The 22984-nt window shown below is 45.2% G+C and overlaps 1 protein-coding gene across 3 annotated transcripts in view; it reads left to right on the top strand.

The window, feature by feature from the left end:
* cbfa2t3 (CBFA2/RUNX1 partner transcriptional co-repressor 3) overlaps nt 1–22984 on the top strand; it is an 87340-nt gene that overhangs the window by 50508 nt on the left and 13848 nt on the right. For 2 of the 3 annotated variants that reach the window (XM_062989381.1, XM_062989379.1), the window contains exons 3-4: nt 20213–20359; nt 22356–22597. In XM_062989381.1, coding sequence (XP_062845451.1) covers nt 20239–20359; nt 22356–22597 — 363 coding nt within the window. In that variant the 5' untranslated portion in view covers nt 20213–20238. Of the gene's footprint in view, nt 1–1768; nt 1958–20212; nt 20360–22355; nt 22598–22984 lie in introns of those variants that run through there. The other variant, XM_062989380.1, reaches the window with a different exon arrangement.

Genomic DNA, 22984 nt, shown 5'->3' with positions numbered 1-22984 from the left:
GACAGAGGTTCGAGGATGGACGAGCCACAAACAAACCGCCGACAGTTTGCTGGGCAGTAAAGACTCATTGACACTAGAGGACATGAAGTGCAGGATAAGCCACTGTGTCTCAAATTGCAGATCATTTAATACTGATGATACACACAGGTCAGTCAGAGTGCCCATGCTTACTCCTGTCCACTGTCACAAGTGCCTGAAATGGGCACGCAGGCATCAGAACTGGATATCAGGATGCTGTGTAGGATGGTCCTGGTCCTTATAACGTGAATCATATGGGTCACTGGGGTCATTAATGAATCTAGTTTAATTAAACACTAACTTGCCGTAATTTACCATTCTTGGGATTGTAATGATTTCTGTAGCTGTGCTTTTTTTCATTTTATGAATGAAATAGTCTGTATTTTGTGATTTTGGTGCCTGTATACATAGGGGTAGTTAAATCTGTTTTAAGCAACTTCAGGTCCCTTTTTGGTAGATTTGCCCCCCCCCCCCCCCCCCCCCCCCACTAATGTTCAGTTCATGACCTTAATACAGTAGATTCCTATTAAGGTCAGAAAGATCACAAATCGTTTGCATTTTGACCAATCCAAAATCAGGCCTGTTACGTTAACTAGAAGCTGATGGATGAGAGCTGATGAAATGACGCTGTTCACATCCGAGCAAGCTTCAAATCTGCGCGGGCTTAAGAGGACTAAAACTATGTTCTGATCAGAACACCGGACTAAGAACAGCTTCTACTATAGACTTCTACTATATGTTTCATTTCTACATTTGATTTCTCACCTTCGAATCCTCTTTGTGAGAAGTTTGGCATGTTCTCTCTTGTCTAAATGGGTCTCTTGCGTGTACCTCTTAAAAGGTGCAGAAGCTAGATTGGCTGCTGTAATTGCTCCCGTGAATTAATGTGTGCGTGTGCGTGTGTGTGTGTGTGTGTGTGTGTGTGTGCGCCTGCGATCCAGGGTGCATGACTGCCTTGCACCCAGGGCCGGACCCACCGCGACCCCGGTCAGTATGAAGCCGTCAGCGCAAACGAATGAACATTGGAATCGGATGAATGATGCTTTTATGTATGGAGATGCTTTGTTTATTTTTTATATGTGACGGTTGTAAGCGTGTGTGTGTGTGTGTGTGTGTGTGTGTGTGTGTGTGTGTGTGTGTGTGTGTGTGTGAGAGAGAGAGAGAGAGAGAGAGAGAGAGAGCCCATCCTCCTCTCCAGATGGTGTTTTAAGCTCAAACTGAATCTGCACACACATACTCACACCGAGCCATCCGAGCTCCAGGCTTCACACACACACACACACTCACACACACACACACACACACACTCAGAGCTACGAGAAAGCCGCAAAGAATAAAGCAGCAGCAGACTGGAGTGAATGATGAGTCGGGATGGTGGAGCTGAAGGGAGCTGAAGCGCTGCAGGATGATTAAACTCAGCCGCTCGGAGTGACCCGGTCAGTCAGGACGATGCGGACGGACCCGCTTTAACCCGCAGCCGCACGGATTTTCCATTTATTTCAACTCTTATTATTATTCAGACTGCTGCGGATTTATGTTTTATTTATCTGACACACAGGAGCGACACAGCATCTTTTATCCATCGGATATTAAAAGCTCACATTATTATTATTGTTATTATTATTATTGAGTCGCATTTTGAGCGCAACCTCTGGAGCGCTTCATTCCAGCGCGTCTTCTTCTTATTTATCTCTACACAAGGATAAAATACCAAAGACCGGCTTTAACACTAAACTACATTCGGCTTTAACATCAAGACTGATTTACCTCAAGATTTTTATAACAGCAAACAAACAAAAGTGGCTCCAAAGACTCAAATCTGACCACGACTGATAAACTGAACTTGTCGGAGGTTATTCTGCGCTTTAAGCCATAAGAATTCATAAGAAGTCCTTCTTATCCTGGAATAATTCCCCTCTTTTCTTTTGACCTTTACAAAGTAAGTGGCATTTTGTATTAAAAAAAATATATAACTTTTTTTCTTGTATTTTTATATTCTCTATGGCCAGTAGGTGTATATTTCATTTTGTTTATTATAATAATAATAATTATTATTTTTAATAGAGCAGAATGTTAATTCTGTATCAGTAATATAATGTCTCAGGTATATATATCATTCTTATGCTTATAATAATAAAAAAAACAATTAAATTAAAAAAGGGTAGCAGGCTTGCAGAAAGGTTCACCTTTCGAAATCCATTCATAATTTGATTTTATGTCTGACATGTGAATTTATGACCATCCAAAGTCCTGGATGCTATTTAAGTACTATGTCATTTATTTAGGTTATCTCATTGATGAGGAACCTTTATGGTTCAGTGAGTGGTGTAAAAGACACAGGTTAAAACATACTGCGATAGGAGGAACGTATAGTGTCTGAAATCCCAGCATCCCTGTCGTTCATCCTGAATAAAGTTTGTTCCTGGAGTATATTACAGATCTTTTGCTGATCACCAGGTAAATCTGCAGGAAAAATGCTGGTCTTTTTAAGTTTAATCCTGCACTGTATCTTCTTTAATATGAAGATTCATTGAATCATGATTTTGGTGTTTTGGTGATAAATATACTGTACGGAATGTGGAAGACTTCCCAACACTTGTTGTTGGATTATATTAATGGTTGATATATTGGATCGTGTTATACAGGACTGGGATTATAAAGGACTCGTCTCAGATGCTGCACTGACAATGCCCAGGGATCTCCAGAGTAAAGCTGTGTGTGATGAAGATCTTGTGTGGTGTTAAATGCCAGTTCTAGTTTTAAATTGATGGAAAAGGTATTTGCGTAGACATAGTAGTTTGTATTATAATAGATTGGTTGTTTATAATGTTTATAAATATGGTTATAGAGGATGTCAACAGACAAGCAAGTGTAGAAGAAGTGTGGTTTTCAACCTGCAGACTTCAAAATCTATGTAGGTGTAAAGCAGAATGCATCTTATTAAAAATATTAATAATATTAATATTAATAATAATAAAATAAAGACCCGGTGCTAGTTTAGACGTCACTTTTATACCAACCCTGTCTGGCTGTTCTTATGGTAGACATTTCTCTTTTAATAGTGTTTCTGATTTCTAAATAATTAAAACGTGGATTTTTAATCATCCTGCAGCAATAATCAGATAAAAACACACTCGTTTGGTTCATTAAAATCAAATAACGTCACCTCAGTGGATGCTTTCAGTCTCAGTGGGCTCTTGAGTGTGTTGTATATAATGCAGGTTCAGATCTTATCTGGTCCTGAGTCACTGGTGAAGCTGGTAATTGGAGTTTGCCGTACGATTGTATTGTTGCTGTGTTATTGTGCAGAATTTTTTGGATCTGTGGTTGTACAGATGTAATATATTGGTTGGATAAGTAAATAGGACAGGTCCGATGGCACCCTTAGTGAAGGGTTTGGTTATTTTAAGTCAGATGTTGGCTTCTTCTCCAAAGGAAGATGGTGTTGATGGTAGTGCTGTGCATTATGAAGATATAAAGAACGTACCAGTCGTCCAGTGTCAGAAAAGAGATGCTGTGCTTTATATCTTTGATTCACCTGATTTCTATTTATCCCATTTATTTATGTACAGTATATATATAGGGGAAATGTAGATCATACTCAATGCTAACGGCTGGTGGCAGTTTCAGTTATTAGTTCATTCATTAATTATTTAAAAATGAGTTCCTATATAATTGCTAAATATTATATGGAGGCAGTAAAGCGCACTTCATATCTCATCAGGACCAGTGACCAGAACCTTCCATAGTAAAGAGATGTGCCTAAAGGTGTCAGTCATTGTAATTCAATGGCTTTAATCATTTGAATGATAATTCGAGCTCCTTTGTGGAACTTATGAAGGATGCAGGACAGCATGGTGTGTAGATCTGTTTAAAAAGAAACATGAGGGAAAGTTTTACATCATTTTGTTATACAGGATCTCTACTGTAAAGCGGGAGTGACTTAAATAAATGTTTTATATTGTTAAGCACTGACCTAATCTATAACCTATAACTTTGTATTGATGACATTAACAGATTGGAACACTAACATTGTGTACATACAGTCATGTGACCAGTTCTTAGCATATATCCACATAGAAAACGATGAGAACCCTCATCCATCATCTAAATGGAAACTATATATTTTTCCTCCTCGATTCAGATGGTAATGACTTAAAAGTGGAGGATATTAAGCTGACAGATCTTATAGAACATCAGCCGACCTACACCGATCTGATCTTCAGTTGAACACTAGTTATGGCCAAGGAAATCATTACTTTACTACATGTCCTTATTAAAACGAGAATCCAAACAGGGACTCTAGATAAAAGCTAGGTGGCGTATCTCCAGTGCCATTTTGATAATGATGGATTCCGATTATCTGATGCTACTTGCTAGTTATGTTGCCGTTGAAACGACACAGTGATTTATTCCAGATTTCCTCATTGAAACAGGAGCGATACGGTCCTGTCGGTATCTGAAGTATAGGGTGAAAATATTCCCACAGAGTCGTTAAGGTCCGAAAAGAGGAACAGAGATAAAATCTGTCATGATTACTGCCTCTTCATCGTATAATACTGGTCATGTGACACGAGAAATGGCATATCTACCTATGGTCTATAATAAAGTTAGAGTGATCTCAGTGGATTTATAGATTTATATTGTGAAAGCCATGTGTAAATCTCATGTACCGTCATCCTAGAGATATTTTCCGATGGTCGATGATGTCCAGAGACGAATCCTGAATCAAGTTCGAGAATCAATGTCATTATCGCAGGTTTATAATCTGTTAGACATTAGACGGATGTCTCAGTTGGCGTATTAAAGATGATAAAGGATGCAGAGCGAACGGTTTCTATCGTTCAATGCATATACCGGTCTTATCTGATCAAAGTTAATGGATGCTGATTTAATTGGCAGCTGTGATTGTGCTAGATTGGTTAATCTAAGTGAGGAGGAACATCACGATGATGATTTGAAGATATAATTCAAAGATAAGGTTCTGGTTTTGATGCTATATTGATACATGTACAGTTTTTTTCACTAGATGGACGCCACTATTTATTAAATTTGAGTTTTTCTGAAGGTCATTTGCTGCACAAAGTGAGATCTGTAAAGACTCAAACCCACAACCTTCCTCAACATCAGTGCCTGAGCTTACAAATTCCCACAGGCAACGCTTGTAGAAGGCTTTTTAAAAAAAGAGTGGAGGCTGTTATAGTTGCGAAGGGTGGGGGGGTGACTATATTAACTCTCATGTTTTGGGAATGGAATGTCCACTTAGCTCATGGTCAGATGTCTAGATTTTTGGCATGCAGGGCATCTCATGAGTAACATCAGATAAAGTTTGGCGTAACCATGGAGGTTGGTTCTTGGAGTCTTGATGACATTTTAGCTCATATTCCATCCAGGGATCAGCGTAACAATGCCACTTTAATTGCACCCCCGTGCCGTGGAGCACGAAAGAGCGCCGATGACGTACGGCAAACCGCAGGAACCGCAGTGCGTTCTCTCGCGCGCCATCATCGTCACTTTAAACGCGTCCGGATCGATGCACTTTGTGGAAATGTGCTCGTAATGCAGGGCGTTTTCATCTCTGCCCACCACTTCACTCTGCGGTGGACGCTGGTAAAGACGTCCTGAATTATTGAAGAGCTTGGGATGGACGGCTAAGGGTGAAACCGCGCAGAGGCCTCCGAGCGACCCTAAAGCTTCGCCGCACGCAGACCGGCCGTAAAGCTTGAACCACCGCGCTGTCTCCAGAGCTGAGCTTTTATTCAGAGCAGATTTATAACGGACGTGAATCGGAATTGGTGTGACGGTTGATCTGTGACTCTGGTTATACAGGGTACGCAGGCCAGGTGGTGACCAGGCCAGGTAGATCTCCTCTTTTCTGACTCTGGGTACGGTCGAGTGGCTCTCGCGCTCAATTAACCCGACTCACGGCTCCTCAGGCGCCGACGTTAGCTGAGCAGGTTGGATTGGTCAGCAAGCCAAATGTACCATCGAAAGTATCATCATGTTGAAATTTGTACACTATGTGGACCTAAGTATGTGGACACCACTGCTAATGATAGTATTTTAATGTATAAAGTAAGTTACATTAGATAAATAATTAATGGTTTGGTCTGGAAGACGTTTAGCGGCTGGTGCAGAAGCTCAGACCTCAACTTATGAACAGTTTCATGATGAATTGGAACAAAGTCTTTAATGGTTGAGATGGTTGAGTAGTAGGAGGACTAGTAAACCTAGTTAATTTGCTTTGTTGATGCTCTTTTTTCGCATTGACATTTTGCTAATTGGAAAGCTTTCGATTCTTTCCAGGTTTTGCTTCACACAGAGTATTGTAAAGACTTTACCAGACGTGGTGCTGGCAGAACGGCGATCCTGACCTGTCGCGGTCGCGGGGCCGAGGCAATTACCGTAATTCGAGAGCGGCTGGTCGCAGGTGGAGTTTGCTCCACCTTGGTCTCGTGACCACAGCGAGAAGCAGATGGTGGCGGGTGGGTGCAAGCGAGTCGAGAAGGAAACCGAGAGGGGAAGCGTGGTCAGGTGGTCAACAGGACGCTCACACACCTGCACTCACAGCTCCGGCAGATTTAATAGGACCTACACACACACACACACACACACACACTTATTCTCTCTTTGTGACCTTTCTAACACACCTGATGCAGAATGCAACATGGCAATTAAAACAATTTAATTATAAAACAATTAAAAACTAAAGAAAAAATGAATTTTCCAGCCATGTTCTATGGCCATGAGGAACACAGAAGCAAGCTAAGCCGCACATAGGAAACAATGGCCAACCCTTAGGCTTCACATTGGATTCAGTTCTTTCATGGGCGGGTTCCAGCAGTTGTGCACCACCTGGGGTCAATGAAAAATGTCGCTGACATCCTTCATCTCGGGAGCGTGTAGGATGAGTCTGTGTAGAGCGATCACTAGGGTTTGGGACAGACCCACAGTGTGTAAAGTATAATATTGGTAGTGCACTTATGATACGGTGAGATTTAAAACACAGTCGATTTTTATCAGTCACTTTTTAGCCTACAGATGTTTGATGCTGCTAGAGGTCACGTCTGTCCTGCTGCGGCCTCCGTAGTTACAACACATCCGCATTAACAGTCTCCTTTCCCTGCCCGAAATCCCAAGCTGAAGGCCGCTGTCAGATTATACACTTCACCTAATTCCTAATGCGCTAATGCTGTTGTGTATTTCAATCTTCCTTCACACACACACACACACACACACACACACACACACGGGTCTTTATAACTTCACGTAGTGTACAGAGGTCCGTCTGATTATCTCCACGCTAACCGAATGTAGCGAGCTCACACTGTTGCGCCCATGTTGTGTCCATTATGTGCCTGTTATGTTCCCGGTGAGCCAGAATAAATCTCAGATGGTGAAAACGATTTGCTCCGTTTTGTTCGTAGAAAAGAAAGACTCCTTATATTTTCTTTGTCTGTCTGGCAGCCAGATCTGGAAATAAAAAAGAGGAAGAGGGCTGAAAAAGTCATAAGTGCACAGTGGGAGCTCTGTGTGGGTGAGACGAATCGAACAGCTCAAAATGCACAAGGGAGGCGTCCGGGCTCGCTTTGAATTTAAGCGCTGCGCCGTTTGCCAACAGACTTCAATTGACGCTATAGTTAGCTCAGGCAGTCTTAGGCTAAATCAAATGACAGCAACGCTAACCTTCGCAAAGTGCTGTTTAGCATGAAATGCTACATTAAAGAGGAACTGTTGCCAGCTAATACACCATGTCTTTATCGCTATATCTTTCACCCCTGCTAGCTAGTAAATGTTAAATAATCTAGTTACTACGAAGTGTAAGAGTTGTTTACTTTTGCCAAGCTAACAAAAAATCTGAATTATTTAGCTGTATTTGTCGCTATGCTACATTCACTACATCTAAACTTGATTGGCTGAGTCCAGGCTAAACCTAGACCCTGTGCGACCCTGACCAGTATATAGCGGTGGTTAAACAGGACCCGGTTCGTCCCTGCAAATGGTGGGAAAGTGTGTGCGGGGAAAGCGTGCGGCGCAGCACATGTGCTTAGCATTAGTGTGACTTCAGGGCACCTCGGGGGAAAGAGAAGGGAATGTCAGAGCGCAGAGGAACACGGAGGAACACGGCTCCCCAAACATCTGCAGTAATGAAAAACACTCCGACTCTCAGAGTGTGGGAGCTGGATCTCGGAGGAGACCACGCCCAACCCAAAATGTCCAAATGTCCAAGCTTCTGCCTCGTATTGTAGAACCAAACTTCAGATCCGAGATGTCTGGATCTATAAGGACGTGGTTTGAGTTTGGGATGGAGGATCTATAGTGGTCTGCACAGAGCCCTGATCTCAACCCTACTAAGTACAGTGGGATGAATTGGAACATTGACTGTGAGCCAGGTAATCAATAGCTTATCTCTCTTCTCACAGAAAGCTGCAAGTGGGACAAAACTGATGGTCAGGTTTCCACATACTGTCGGTCATACAGATGCAAGGTAACAGAGATACCAGGGTGAGTCCTTGGAAACATCTGGAATAATCCCAGCATTGGTGCAGTTGAATAGAACAGTGAAGGTTCAAATTGCTGCTGTCTTACTAATAAACAATGATTACTCTCTCGCTCTCTCTTTCTCTCTATCTCTCTTGCCCATGGGTTCATTCTGTGCTGCCTCCAGATGGGGATCAGGTTTTAAGTACACACACAGACACACACACACACACACACACAATGTTCTTCAGTGTGACTTGACAATCACTGAAGCTGCAGATGGCCGTTTCGACCGGCTTTGCTATCTGGATGAGCATTTAGCAAAACAAATAGTATTGGAATATCCTAGCGAGAGAACGGCAGGCCGGGGGACGTGTCGTCTTTAATATTTTAATTGTCGTCATGTGACTCTCTAATAAAACAATCATGAACTTGTATGAGGTGCAGGGTTGCCAGCTGTTTAGGTTTTACTAGGATTTAGAATCGTTCACTCGGTACATACAGTTCATACATGTTCAATTTACTTTTATTTGAAGTTTGGCAACACAGATCTAAAGTATTGCAATTTTTATATTATTATTATTATACTTGCCTTATTTTTTCTCCCAAAAGTCGCTTATTTTTCCTTGCATGACTCGGGTTTTTTGGGAGATCCGTATAGCGCATGGTGAGTGACATGGTGATCCCCGTTATCCCCCGTCTCTGTGCAGGCGGCATCAGGCAGCAGTGGTCGTAACTGCAGCAGTTCTGAGGAACCCCTCACACTTACTGGTTCATTATAATCAAACCCTAAATGACCAGCGGGAAGTGCTATATTTACTCCCCTGCTTGGCTCTTGGATTTTTCTGGAAATCATTTAAAATGATCGTGTGACCTGGACATGATCAATGGCTGCTTGTGTTGTCTTTCCAGTAGGTGCAATCAGACATTCGTTTATTTAAATAAGTCTGTTTGGAAGGATGTAAGAGGAATCTCTCTCTCTCTCTCTCTCTCTCTCTCGCTGGTCTACGTGTGCAAATGAAAGCCTCGTTATCAGTGGAAACAGAAGCCCGATCCCCTCCATCCCTCACAGATCCCAGCTCCCCGCTCTAATCTGAACCCCGACACTGATAACGTATTGTTCTGCCGTTCAGGACACAGCCGAAGGACGTCGGGTTTATACCAGGCTGAAACGATTTCAGTATCTAGAACCCTCCAGAAGGAAGACGGATCGGGCGCGGACCGAGCGGGATTCCCGAGACGAGGCTCGGCTTTTGTTTCCTTGATGGTTAAGACCTAAGATGGTTAACCAAAATATGGTTAAGACTCTGGGGACTGAGTCATCATGGAGAAAGCTAAAAGATTTATCACAAGTGAAGTGGATGTTTACGAGAGCTGGAGATGAAAAAGAGAAAATAATACTCTTAATAATACCATTTTCTTAAGGACAGAGGATTTATTAAACCTTTTTATTTGGGGGGTCAGCAGTCTGGAAATTCTTTAAAGTCAAAAGTTGACATATGCTTGTAAGTGACGTATGTCATAGCAGTCTTGGAATTCCATCAATTTCTCAAACTGTTGACGTTTCCTCTCAGGTTTTCGTACTTGCCAGACCCCAGAAAAGGTGTCGTTTTATAGAGACAGCAGGATGGTGGCCATGGAAGTCGGAATCTGCTAAGGAGTGTGTAACAACTCACCTGCCGAATCAACTAGCCCTGAAAATGGATGGAGCTGGAGCATCGGGCCGCTGCGGTGGCACAGAAGCCTTGGGTGCGGACCCGGGTGCAGATCTTGGTGGTAGTAGCAGATATTCAAACGAGAGCTTTGAAGGCCTAGGTGGAGAAGGGTTCCATGTGAACAGCGGTTGATCATGGGTCAGTTGGTCCTAAGGGATGGGTGTGGTGATGGCCTTCCTTCGCCCCCGGCCGATCGAAAGGCAGTCGGGGTCAGATCCCCGTACCCGGAGACACTGGTGGGGGCCCCGGGAAGAGTTCTCTCTTCTTTGTGAAGGGCAGCGCCATGTGGAAAGCTTCATGGTTGTAAATCTTGCGCCGGGTTAGTACCCAGATCCGCAGAAGGTCTCCATCACATTTATTCATACTGTATGTAGGAAAAATAAACCTAGCAGGATGTATTTAATAGTTGAAAGGATTTAAGCTTTGGGGAAACCCATCTGTAGTCGCCATCTCGCTGTGCCATCCTACAACGTGATGTGTCACGATACTGAAACTCTGTGTAGTTAGAGGGAGGACGTTTGCGGAAGTGTGTTTGAGAGATGTTCCTTGGGAAAAGCGTGAGAGCAGGCGAGAGGAAGGATCGTTCCAGCAAAATAAAAAAGCAGAACGTTGTGAGATGGACAGCTGCTCTGTGTGTGTGTGTGTGTGTGTGTGTGTGTGTGTGTGTGTGTGTGTGTGTGTGTGTGTGTGTGTGTGTGTGTGACTCTTTTGTGCATCATAAATCAGCAGGCCGCGGTGACGCGAGAGGCAAAGCAAACACCAGTAACACTGGACTGCAGCTGGACACTGAGAGTAGATAGAGGAGGAAGAGCAGCTGCGAGGCCCCACGTTACACACCTGTCATACAGGAAGTGAGGCAGTGCCTCGGTTTCCTGGATACCAATCCTCCACCGAGCTCTCAGGAGGAAGGGAGAGATAAAGCGAGAAAGCGAGCGAGGCGAGGGAGAAACAGAGAAACAGAACTCTCCACGTACCACCAGGTAGCGCTGACCCGTGTGACAGGAAGTGACATCACAGCCAGCACAAGTGCAGTGACAGACGGCGGGCGGGTGTTTTTTCTCTGAACGTATAAACGTGTGTGTGTGTATGTGTGAGAGAGAAACGGGCGTCGTTTTGCTTGGCACACGCTCCTCTTTGTTTGTCAGGATTGTCAAGGCGGCTCCTCTGGAGGGCCCCGTTCCTAATTCCCCAGCCGCCCCTCTCGCTGCCTGCGCGCAATTAACAGAGTAATTAAAAGCTTGATGAGCTAATTGGTGTTGGGTGAAGCTGCAGGTGTTTTGATCGGGGAGCTCGTTTGTGGAAGAGCCGAGCGTAAACACAGTCCAATTGTGGATGCTTTTTGGCACCGGTTTCCCCAGTAATTTCGGTAATATGGGCGTTTAGGGAAAACCAGGGCCAGCGCTGCCAACTGTGGCAGACGATCTGAACCTCTGACGTACAAGCTCGTTACGGATCGCGGAGTAAGAGATCGGAGCGGAAGCAGAGTTCAGACATTTCTCATATTTTAAGCATCTGTAGCAAATCGAACACATTTGTCATGTTTTGATTTAAACAAAAGACTAATTGTTAATAACTTTAATCCATAAATACTTGAGCTGTGTTCAAAATAGTGTATTATGTAGTTAATGCAGTGTACAGTATGTGACCAAAATGATACCTGGATGACTCCGGCAAAAAATTTCCAGTACGCAACCAGAGCTATACTAGTGATATATTGCATCCCATCATTTAATATGGTCAGTTTTGACATTACATTGGTATTTTCTTTTGTCACATACTAGACACTATAGTGCATACTACTATGGGGACCAGTATGAAGTATTGTGGCGCCGGCGAGTAGGAAGGAGAGCGTCGGGGCTGCGAGTGAGCTGCCTTTGGCAGTTCATTCAGTGGTTTAGGGACAGACACCCATTCATACACACATACATTCATACAACAGACAAACATTTAAGCTACTTACCCAACCCTCACCGCAGCCACCCCACTCCCAACAACGGGATACACGGCTACGGTGAGCTTAGACACCACTGCCGCAAGGCTTTCTGGGTAAAGCCTGTGCCGGGCCCCTAGAGCGACGCTACAGTATATACTGAGTGCACTATGCAGTATACACTGAGCCGCTTAACCCTCTTGTCTCCTTCCAAACAAGCTGGGGTATAAAGAAATACAAATATAATTTTATTGTTCATTGTAGAATTTAATTGTTTGCTAGTACAGTATCTGTACAGTACAGTAAAAGTGCCGCCTGCTTTATTTTTGCACTGTGTCTGGTCAGATTCATGTGCCGCCTAATCAACTAAAGAACAGAAATCATGTCGGCACGTCTTCACGTCTCCTTTACTGCAGTTTTCTGAACACTGTTGGCACGTTTTGACCCTGAAAGTTTCGACATCACCAGTTTGCTTTTGCTTCTCTTTATGTCTCTCGTCCTTTGTTCAGGTGTTTAGTGTTCAGCTCAGGTCTTCACATCGTTCAACCCCCCCCCTTGCTGTGTGTTGCTCGGCAGATGTGTTGGTGCGCCCGCGGTACAGTCGGCCCCCGAGTGACTGCTGTGCTGTGTGTGTGGTGGTGTGTGTGTGTGTTTCTAATGAGTTATTGATGCTCAGGTGTGTAAGAGCTGTTTGTTGGAGACTGAATGGCAGGCCTTAAGATACACAAACACACAGAGTTCAGTATGCTGCACGACTTTAGGGAACCAGGTTTAACCCTCCCAGCCTCCCATCCCTAGAAAGATGTCATTTGGTTGACTGGATACTCTTTAAATTTAATTTTGAGTGACTCAGTAATGCTGTTAAATGGGCTGCTACTCCAGTCTTGCACTCACTTGTTCTAAAACAGGCTCTGGACCCAACGTTTACCACATCAGGATCAAGCAGTTATGATGTGTCTGTGTAGCCACCGGTCGGCTGATAGCACGGCTGAGATTAGAACTCCAGAGCTCCAGATCTGGACCCAGTCGGCCACTATATAAAGACTTGAACAGCCACAATGCTTCATTTTACATACAGAAAAGTAAATATGAACATTTTATTTGATGTAAGACTTGTTTTTAATGCAGCGTCGCTGTTCGATCGGCACTTTGTTTGCAGGGCAGAATAGAAAACAAGAATCCAGTCGTGACCGAGGGCGCGTCTGTGTAGCGCGTCTTCCCCGAGTCCGTAACGAGCGCCCGGTGCCGTCCTAACACTCTCCAGATGGGCCGGTTCGGGGAGCTGTTCTTGGCACGAACGTCACAAATACTTTCCTTTATTTAGGAACGACTCGGCCGGAGGGAGGCGGGATGAGTGAAGGAAGAGGTGCTGGGAAGGATCGCACACACAACATCTGGATTTTATTAGCAGCTGCTGGGAAAAAAATCAGAAAAGGAAGTTTTCTCTCCCGTTCTCTCTCTCTCTCTCTCTGTCTCCAGTCGTACTAGCTGCCTTCAGCCGCCGGTCTTCATGCGGGGAACAGATGGTGGAGAAAGCATTAGAATGAGAACAGATATCAGATACAGCGAAGGGATGGGAACGCAACTGCGCTGTGATTTTAAAAAAAAGCATGTAGTCCTTGTAAACGACTCCGGCATTATAATATTCAGGCTACATTAAAAAAAATCAAGGATTAAAAACCACTCGGAACACAAAGCGCCTCAATACAAATCGAATCAACATAATTTTTCATCACTTAAATTCATATATCTCCATTCCTTTTTCTTTTTAAGTTCATAATATGAATATTATGAAGTCACATAGTAACACAGGTTCTCGCCTCTGGTTACTGTCTAAGTTATTTTGCATGTTGCATGTTCTCCGTCTGCCTGAGTTTCTACTGGGGTTTAGGGTTTTTTTTACCTTCCAAAAACATATTCAGAGGGTGGACTGGCTAGCGATTCAGTGAATCAGTGAGTCAGTGAATCAATGAATCAGTTTGCTGCTTTTAATTGCCCCTGGGTGTAGGTGGACGGATAGGCATGTGTGAATTGCCCTGTCCAGTGTTTCCTTGTGGCACCGGACCCACCGCAATCCTGGCCAGTATGAGCAAAGGCTAGAGGGTAGACTGGCTAGCAATTCAGTGAGTCAGTGAATCAATGAATCAGTGAGTCAACTGTGATACTTTTTGTACTATTTTGTCCAGGTTTGTTTCCACCATGAATACTGTTCTCCGTGTCTGCCTGGGTTTCTACTGGGTATTAGTTTTCCTTTCCACCTTCCAAACACATATAGAAGGTAGACTGGCTAGTGATTCAGTGAAGTTGAGTGTGATACTTTTTGTACTGTTTTGTTCAGGTTTATTTCCACCATGGACAGTGTTTCCGGAATATTGTTCTCCATGTTCTCTGTGTCTGCCTGGGTCTCTTCTGGGTTTTAGGTTTCTTTCCACCTTCCAAAAACCTATAAAGGTAGACTGGCTAGTGATTTAGTGAATCAGTGAGTCAAGTGTGCAAGTTGGGTATTGCTGCTGGACAGGTCTTTGTGTTTTTTTAGCTTTCAATCAGGTGTTCCGGTTCCTCCTTCCGTCTTTTAAAAAGCACGCAGTCTGATTTGCTACTCTATATCATCTTCCTGTAAAAGCAGGTGTGCATGTTGCCCCATGATTGACCGGCACCCTATTCAGCCCGTGTTTCCAGGCTCGGCTCTTGCAAAGCATTGTGGGTCCACGTCGTGTTTTTTTCCCGTGTTTCACTGTACCGCCGTCTTACATTCGCGTTGCAGTGCGTGACCCCGGCATTCTTTCTCACACACATCAGCTGTCTCGGAGGCCCCGTTTCACACACATACAGTTCCCGCCGGCCCCGGGGTCTGTTCGGCTTTTGATTAAAAAGGCATCGGTTGCTATCTGGATGTTTATTTTTGCTAAACGTATTTACTCAGCTGAGGGCGACGATTCGGCCTCGCGGAGGTTCAGCCGGGTACGTGCGCGCAGATGTACGGTTTGCTCCATCTTTATCAAGGATAGATGAACAGCTGGAGACGATGCGCAGCTTTCAGCCACGTTGGTGGACAAACAAACCCTCCATGTGTTATGTGTGGAGTCTGCGTACATAAATAAAGTGTGACCATACTGTACTGGTCCAGGAAGATATCATGGTAGCTCAATTGGTGCGTCTGAATTGCCCCTTGGTGTTTGCAACACTTTACCCTCCCTCCTTCAGAATAACCCTAATTCAGTGTCACATGCCCCCGGTGAGGGCTGGTACCCAGTGCCTTTCGTTGCCTTTTATAGACTGCAGGGATCTCAACTCAACCAGCACTGCATTTTGGATCCTGGGCGGTTCCCCTTATGTAAAACCTCAGGTCCGCCAAACAGAATTATAAAATTGCTGCAAAAGCTCCACCACTATGTGTGCATGTGTGTATGTGTGTGTGGGTGGGGGGTTTACGAATGGAATCAGGGGTACCCGGTGTCAGTCTGGAAGATGGCTGAGGCAGGATCCTGCTGTTTTGATGCGCTGCCCGTGTTCGCGGGGCATGATGGGGAGCAGATGTGGAAAGGCAGGCGGTCGGGCATGGTGCCAGAGCAGCTGGGAGAAATTAAAAACAACAGCATTCCTGGAGACTGGGGGAATTACAGAGAGCGAGCGAGAGCAAAGGAGAACGAGGGAGGGGGGTGGAAGAGAATCCATATGGTGAGGAAGAAGAGACAGTTAGGAGGAAGGGGCATGTTTGTTTGAGTGGAAGTCAGAGGTACCAAAGCAGAATGGCGGCGTATCCTGCTTTATTTTTGGCTCCTTTTTTTAGTAAAAGCGCATGTGCCAACCTGTAAAGGTCCCAAAAACGGCGGCTGAATTACAAACCGCGCGCGCCCAGTCTAGGCGCCAGACTGAAACCTCGAATTGGCCTGTTTTAGCCACCAGATTGCTGTTGGTTACTTCACCATGTCTCATCATCACCAAGGAATTTTGAGGAATCTCCAGAAAGTCTAGTTCGCCTGGATCTCATCTTCGTGTGTGCACATCCCCAGGTCTGCTGGGTCGGTTCCAGAAAGGGCTAATCGAATAAGCAGATGATTGGCGGCTTCGTCCAGATGCTCATCTCCCTGCGAAGGGATCCTACTTTTCTTGTGAGAGTCTTCCTGTCCCCGCTTACACTGGGAGCACAGATGGTCGCTGATCCTCGCCTGCGCGAGCGCGTGTGCCGGTCAGATTAAACAGCTGTCTGTAATCCCACAGTAGGTGCAGACTGGGCAGCGCAGGACAGACGACTGCGTCCTTCGGCCTCGGACGCTCCAGGATTCCCTCGGGAGAGGACGCAGCGGTCGGCGCCGAAGACGCCCCCCGAGGAGCAAATTAAGTCCTGATTAACGCAGGGAGCTTCGTCGGTCACACCTGGCGAGGGTCTCACCGGGAGCCCGATGACGCCTGAGGCTTAAAACACAACTAATTTATATTTAGAAGCTAAACCAAACCAAGTGACCAAACGTTATCTAGTAGCGTTAATTAACTCTTCTTAATCATTCCTGCCGATTGGCCTGTGGGTAAACACAGTAGTCTGACCTTACCTGCCTACATTTGGCCACGACACTGAGAATGCTAATCCCCAAAGCTCTCCACTACACACGTACTGTACAAGAGCCCACGGCTATTTTCATCAGCGAGGGCATTAACTCTAACATCTGTTCTGTTTACTGCCCGGGGCATCAATGTGAATCACTAACGCACTTTTTGCACTTTTATCTTGCAAAAAGTGGTCATACATAGATATTACCCCCTTCCCTGCCCCCAAATAACCCTAATTCAGTGTTATATACCCCTGTGAAGGGTTGGTACCCAGTGTAGGAAGTGTGTTTCGTTGCCCTTTATAGACTGCATAGAGCTGTCAGCAGTGCACTTTGGGTCCTGGGTGGTTCCTTCGACCAGGTGAATCACTAAGGCTTTATGATTCATTAATTATTTGAGTCGTGACTCTTAAGTTGTAAAAACTGAGACTCTTTGCATCCCGACTGCCACTTTGCATTTTTCGGTGTGTCGAGTGCCCCCTGTCTACCCCTCCAGGAACCTTCCTTTGTATCCTGCCAGCCAGGAGCAGCTGTCCTCCCTGTAAGGTCGAGCACCAATTATCTGCCTGTTAGCGATTTGGCTGTGACCCTGTGTGTTTGGTTATTTTTGCACTTGACAGTTCTGCTGATAGGAGAGCAGGGCTGGGAGCTGATTGTGGGTGTGTGTGTGTGTGGGAAGGGGGGGGGGGGTGCTGTGTTTCTGAACATGGCTTGGATGACCACACCACATGGTCCAGGCGTGTGTGTGTGTTTGCGAGAGGCCTAGATGACCTGGTGGAAGGGGACAGGGGACAGGCGAGCGGGGCACAGGGCAGCTGATCCACTGTGAGTGACAGGACCTGGACAAGAGGCGCCCAGTCAAGGAGAGTCTATCACACACATGATTGTACACACTCTCGAGCGCTCTTAGCATCCCCGGAATAATTGCTCCAGCATATTGTACAAACACAAAACGTACAGGAATCTGTCTGCTCAGAAGCTCTAATAGCGAGGCCATCTGTGTAAATATTTCTCCAATATGGACTGGACTCGTGGCCGGGGGCAGACGGTTTTATGATACACGCTAGCGCTAGCGTAGGCAGACGGATCTGCTAGCTAGATCAACGTGCTGTCTGTTTGATGACGGAGTGTGGAACAGATACTTGGTCTGAAAGACGGTCTTTATAGTAACTGTGCTCCCCGAGCTCAGACAGGAGAAGTGTAAGCTTATTAGCAATGGTACCCAGGTGGAATAGGTATATTGTTTCAAGGGTTGCCTTACAAAAATAACAGGAACAGGAAGCCGATGCATGACTGGTTTTATAGAGTTGGTGTTTAAAGCTAAACCTGGATGTTGCTCTCGGTTTTTACCCAAATATTCCTCCAACGCCTCTCACTGCCACCCTGACGTCATTAATGTATCTGCAGGAGGCTGCGACCCTGGAGTATATGTCAGCTGGCTAGAATTATTCTAATCAGACATAGACTCTGTGATTTAGGTAGAGTGATGGATATAGACTCTGTTGTGCAGGTAGACTGTTATGTAGGTAGACTGTGATGGATATAGGCTCTGTTATGCAGGTAGACTGTGATGGATATAGACTCTTTTATGTAGGTACACTGTTATGTAGGTAGACTGATGGATATAGACTCTGTTATTTAGGTACACTGTTATGTAGGTCGACTGTGATGGATATAGACTCTTTTATGTAGGTACACTGTTATGTAGGTAGACTGATGGATATAGACTCTGTTATTTAGGTACACTGTTATGTAGGTCGACTGTGATGGATATAGACTCTGTTATTTAGGTACACTGTTATGTAGGTCGACTGTGATGTAGGTAGACTGATAGATGTAGAAGCTGTGATAGATGTAGAGTCTGTTATGTAGGTAGACTTATGTAGGTAGAGTGTGATGGATGTAGACTTGTTATGTAGGTAGACTGTGATGGATATAGACTCTTATGTAGGTAGACTGTGATGGATATAGACTCTTATGTAGGTACACTGTTGTGTAGGTAGACTGTGATAGAGGTAGACTGATGGATGTAGGCTGATGGATGTAGACTGATGTAGGTAGACTGTGATGTAGGTAGACTGTGATAGATGTAGAAGCTGTGATAGATGTAGAGTCTGTTATGTAGGTAGACTGTGATAGATGTAGAAGCTGTGATAGATGTAGAGTCTGTTATGTAGGTAGACTGATAGATGTAGAAGCTGTGATAGATGTAGAGTCTGTTATGTAGGTAGACTGTGATAGATGTAGAGTCTGTTATGTAGGTAGACTGTGATAGATGTAGAGTCTGTTATGTAGGTAGACTGATAGATGTAGAAGCTGTGATAGATGTAGAGTCTGTTATGTAGGTAGACTGATAGATGTAGAAGCTGTGATAGATGTAGAGTCTGTTATGTAGGTAGACTGTGATAGATGTAGAAGCTGTGATAGATGTAGAGTCTGTTATGTAGGTAGACTGTGATGGATATAGAAGCTGTGATAGATGTAGAGTCTGTTATGTAGGTAGACTGTGATGGATATAGAAGCTGTGATAGATGTAGAGTCTGTTATGTAGGTAGACTGTGATGGATGAAGGATGTGATGGACGGCTGCTTTGTTGTCTGGACGGTACGACACAGTCTATTTAACAGCAGTACACCTGGAACAAAGATGCACTTTATAACAGATGCAGTCTCTGTGATGGACGGTTCCTCTGTAATACCGAGCGTAAGATTGACGTGAACTGTAAAGCCTGTGATGGACGCGGTTGGCGATGGCGGTTTGAGGCAGAACCGGACGGGCTGTAAACCCCATCACGTCACGGGTGTAGATGTTAAGTGTCTGTAAACTGTGATAAAGATGTGTGTGTGTTGTGATGGATATAAACTCAGTGATGGACAGCAGCAGATCCAGCTGCACTTGTCACTGACTGTCAAGCTCCTGTAAGGGTGGTTTGGGGGGGCAATTAGGGAATGGGTCTAGGACACCGATGGCAATGTGAGGACTCGCAGGGGGGCGACGAGGGATCCCGTCAGCAGCAGCTGAGCAGGAGAACAGGTGCTACGCAATGTTTCCTACAGACATGGGACTGTATTTACTCGCAGCGGCTTCTACACGCCCTCCATATCTCAACCTTTCATAGGCTTTACAGGAGACGTCCATTAGAGTAGCTCTGGAATGTAGCGATATGTGACAGAACTAGCAATTTAGCTGTACAAGATATGCACCTGCAGGCTATTCACTGTATGGTGAAACATATCTGGATGTTTTGGTTACGCTCATTGCTACCATGTGTATAAAATCTACTGTATTATTAAATTAGCCTGTTTGTGGCAATAGTTCAGGAAGGCCCTGTCTTATCCCAGCATGCCCTGTGGCCTGAACTCACAAATGATTTTAGCGAATCACTTGCTAGCTTCACACTGCTGACAGTTCCCTCTTGTGAAATAACGCTCAGGTTGCTAAATGTGATTGAGTAAGTGAGTGAGGTACATGCTTTGCATCTTAAGATATTATTTGTTAAGATTTTTTTCTATTGTTTGTAGGAAGCACTGAACCTAAAGTTGGAACAATGCCTGATTCACCAGCTGATGTGAAAACCCAATCCAGGTCGACTCCACCCACCATGCCACCTCCGCCACCTGCAGTGAGCCAGGTCACCAATCGCAACGCTTCATTCACACCCACAACAAGTAAGTGCACCTATATGTACGCGAACACGCCCTAGCTACATTCCGTTCTCGAGCTCTGCTATCAACCGCCAAGACGTGATTGGCTACGTCTTATTGCCGATGCAGTGCAGCCTCTGTTGGCTGGTCGATGGCGCATGCACAGAGACGGGGAATAACGGAGATCAGTGCGTGACTCTTTGTATGAAATAATGATCCGTGCGAACATGCCTCATGCAGGGGAAAAGAAGTGGTTAGGTACTGCACATGTCTCTTTAGGTCAGGGTAGGGAAGAGCGATACAACGAGGGACCGCATAATTCGGGACCGCATTCAAACCAGAAAATGTCACATGTACTGCGTTCAAAATCCTTTACTGTCATTATATGTCATTCATTCATTGAGTGTCTGTTTTACCGCCGCTTTATCCTGTTCTGGGTCATCGCGGGTCTGCTTTACTGGGTGATTACTTTTGCTAATCAGATAACATCAGGATGGCTCCGGAAATACTAACAGAATTATTTAAAGTGCTAAACATATGACTTATTTTTGCTGAAGGCTAACTAGCAAGACAGTTTAGTGGCCAACAAATAAGCAGCTATTAAATTAAATCAGTGGCAGCTAAAAATTCTCCCTAATGGACCTTAATTCACTGAATTACTCTCAGTTAGCTCATATTCGGTCCTAGAACCAAGCAAGAGTTCGCTTGGCTCGTCTGGTCTGAGTAATGGAATTCTGGGATTGCGCACACTAAACAAGAAACGTTCATTTCAGGAGGGTAAATCTCACTGTACCATGGTATGCACCCAGTACATAGTTAGCAGTGTGTGTGTGTGTGTGTGTGTGTGTGTGTGTGTGTGTGTGTGTGTTCATTGTCCCAGGCGCTGGCACTGGGAGGTGTGTTTACTGGCCGAGACGATGCCGGGTGTATCTGGCTAACAGGGCCCGGCGCATCTCTCTACCCTATATAGAAGTTGCTGGCTGTGTTGTTTCACCTGTCGCGCTCGCCGCTCGCCACTAAAAGCAGAGCACAAGTGCGCCGTCACATGATTCAGTCACATGTGTGCAGCCTGGAACAGAGAAATGAAACACAGGGGGTGAGGGAGGAATAAGAGAACGCTAACTCTACAGCACACACACACACACACATATACATACACTAGAGTTAAGCACCAAACAAGCTAATTATTAGCTTTTAAAAAGTGTGTATTACATCACACAGAGCGACATACTGTTTGGAAAGGCAACACAAAGCCCTCCGCTATCTAAGCACGATCGCTACCTGGCTAATTAGCAGTTAGCTCAAGCCTAAGGAAGAGCACAGCCATGCTAAAATAGCTAACGACACACTCATTTTTTAAGTAAAAAATTATTTAAAATATTAGCTTTGTAGCTTTAGCATACTATTAAAGCACACAAAATTATGAATGTCTTACGTTCCTTAGTAATAAATAGTAAACATTTATAAATTTGATTAACCCATTAAACTAGTATCATGGCTAAAATTCTGCAGAGCCAAACACACATGCCGGGGTGACATCAGTTTTTCCACTGTAACGTAAGACAAGGTGTTTTCCTCCTTCCTTCCCTCCTTCCTTCCTGAAGGGAAAACGAAGGGACGGGACAGGGGAGCGGAGGGACGAGCACGGGTGCGGACTCTCTTCTGGCCTTCAAACCCAGAACCTGCAAATCTGCTCTCAGCTGGTGGCCGGATTTAGCCGCACACCTGCTGGAGGAAGACGAGCAGCACGGGCCTGCGTGCTATTTTAATCCACTCTTTAACAAGTTCCTCTTATAGCCAGCGCCTGGGCGGAGTGTGTGTGTGTGTGTGTGTGTGTGTGTGTGTGTGAGTGTGCGATCGTGAGCGTGTCCGAAGCCCGTCCACACACATGCTGGCCGCTCTCAGAAGGCGATGAGGCGCTGTGTAGCGTTGCCCATTGTGCCCGCGCGTTATCTGTTCAGCATGCGTGTGAGGGAGGAAGCAGGGGACGGTCGAGGTAACGCCATGTGTGTGTCCGCAGTGCTGAACGGAAGCAGCCACTCGCCCACGGCGCTGAACGGAGCCCCGTCCACTCCCAACGGCTTCAGCAACGGGCCGGCCGGATCGTCCACGGCGGCGCTGCCCACCCAGCAGCTTCCCCCGGCGTGCGGTGCCCGCCAGCTCTGTAAACTCAAGCGCTTCCTGACCACGCTGCAGCAGTTCGGCAATGATATCTCACCTGAGATCGGGGAACGTGTACGCAGCCTGGTGCTCGGCCTCGTGGTGAGTCTGTACCGTCTGTCTCTCTGTCTGTCTGTACTTCACTATATACATCAATATGTCTCTTATCCATCACCCTGTCTCTCTGTACAGCTGTCTGTCTTTTGTCTGTTTTCCTGTGTGTCTGTAATTCTGTCTGTATGTACTGCTTTACATGTCAGTATGTCAACATTCTAATTCATCACCCTGTCTCTCCGAACAGCTGTCTGTTTGTCTGTCTGCACTTCTCTGTAAATGTCAGTATGTCTCAACATTTGCCTCTCCTGTCCCTCACCCTGTCTCTCTGTACAGCTGTCTGTTTTCCTGCGTGTGATTCTGTCTGTCCATCTGTCTGTCTGCACTTCCCTACATATCGTCACTATGTCTCTACGTTTGTGTTATCCATCACCC

This window comes from Trichomycterus rosablanca, chromosome 27 (genome assembly GCF_030014385.1).
Source record: "Trichomycterus rosablanca isolate fTriRos1 chromosome 27, fTriRos1.hap1, whole genome shotgun sequence".
NCBI classification, from domain to species: domain Eukaryota; kingdom Metazoa; phylum Chordata; class Actinopteri; order Siluriformes; family Trichomycteridae; genus Trichomycterus; species Trichomycterus rosablanca.
Note: the sequence above shows the minus strand (reverse complement) of the source record. Positions and strands in the feature narration are given on the sequence as shown.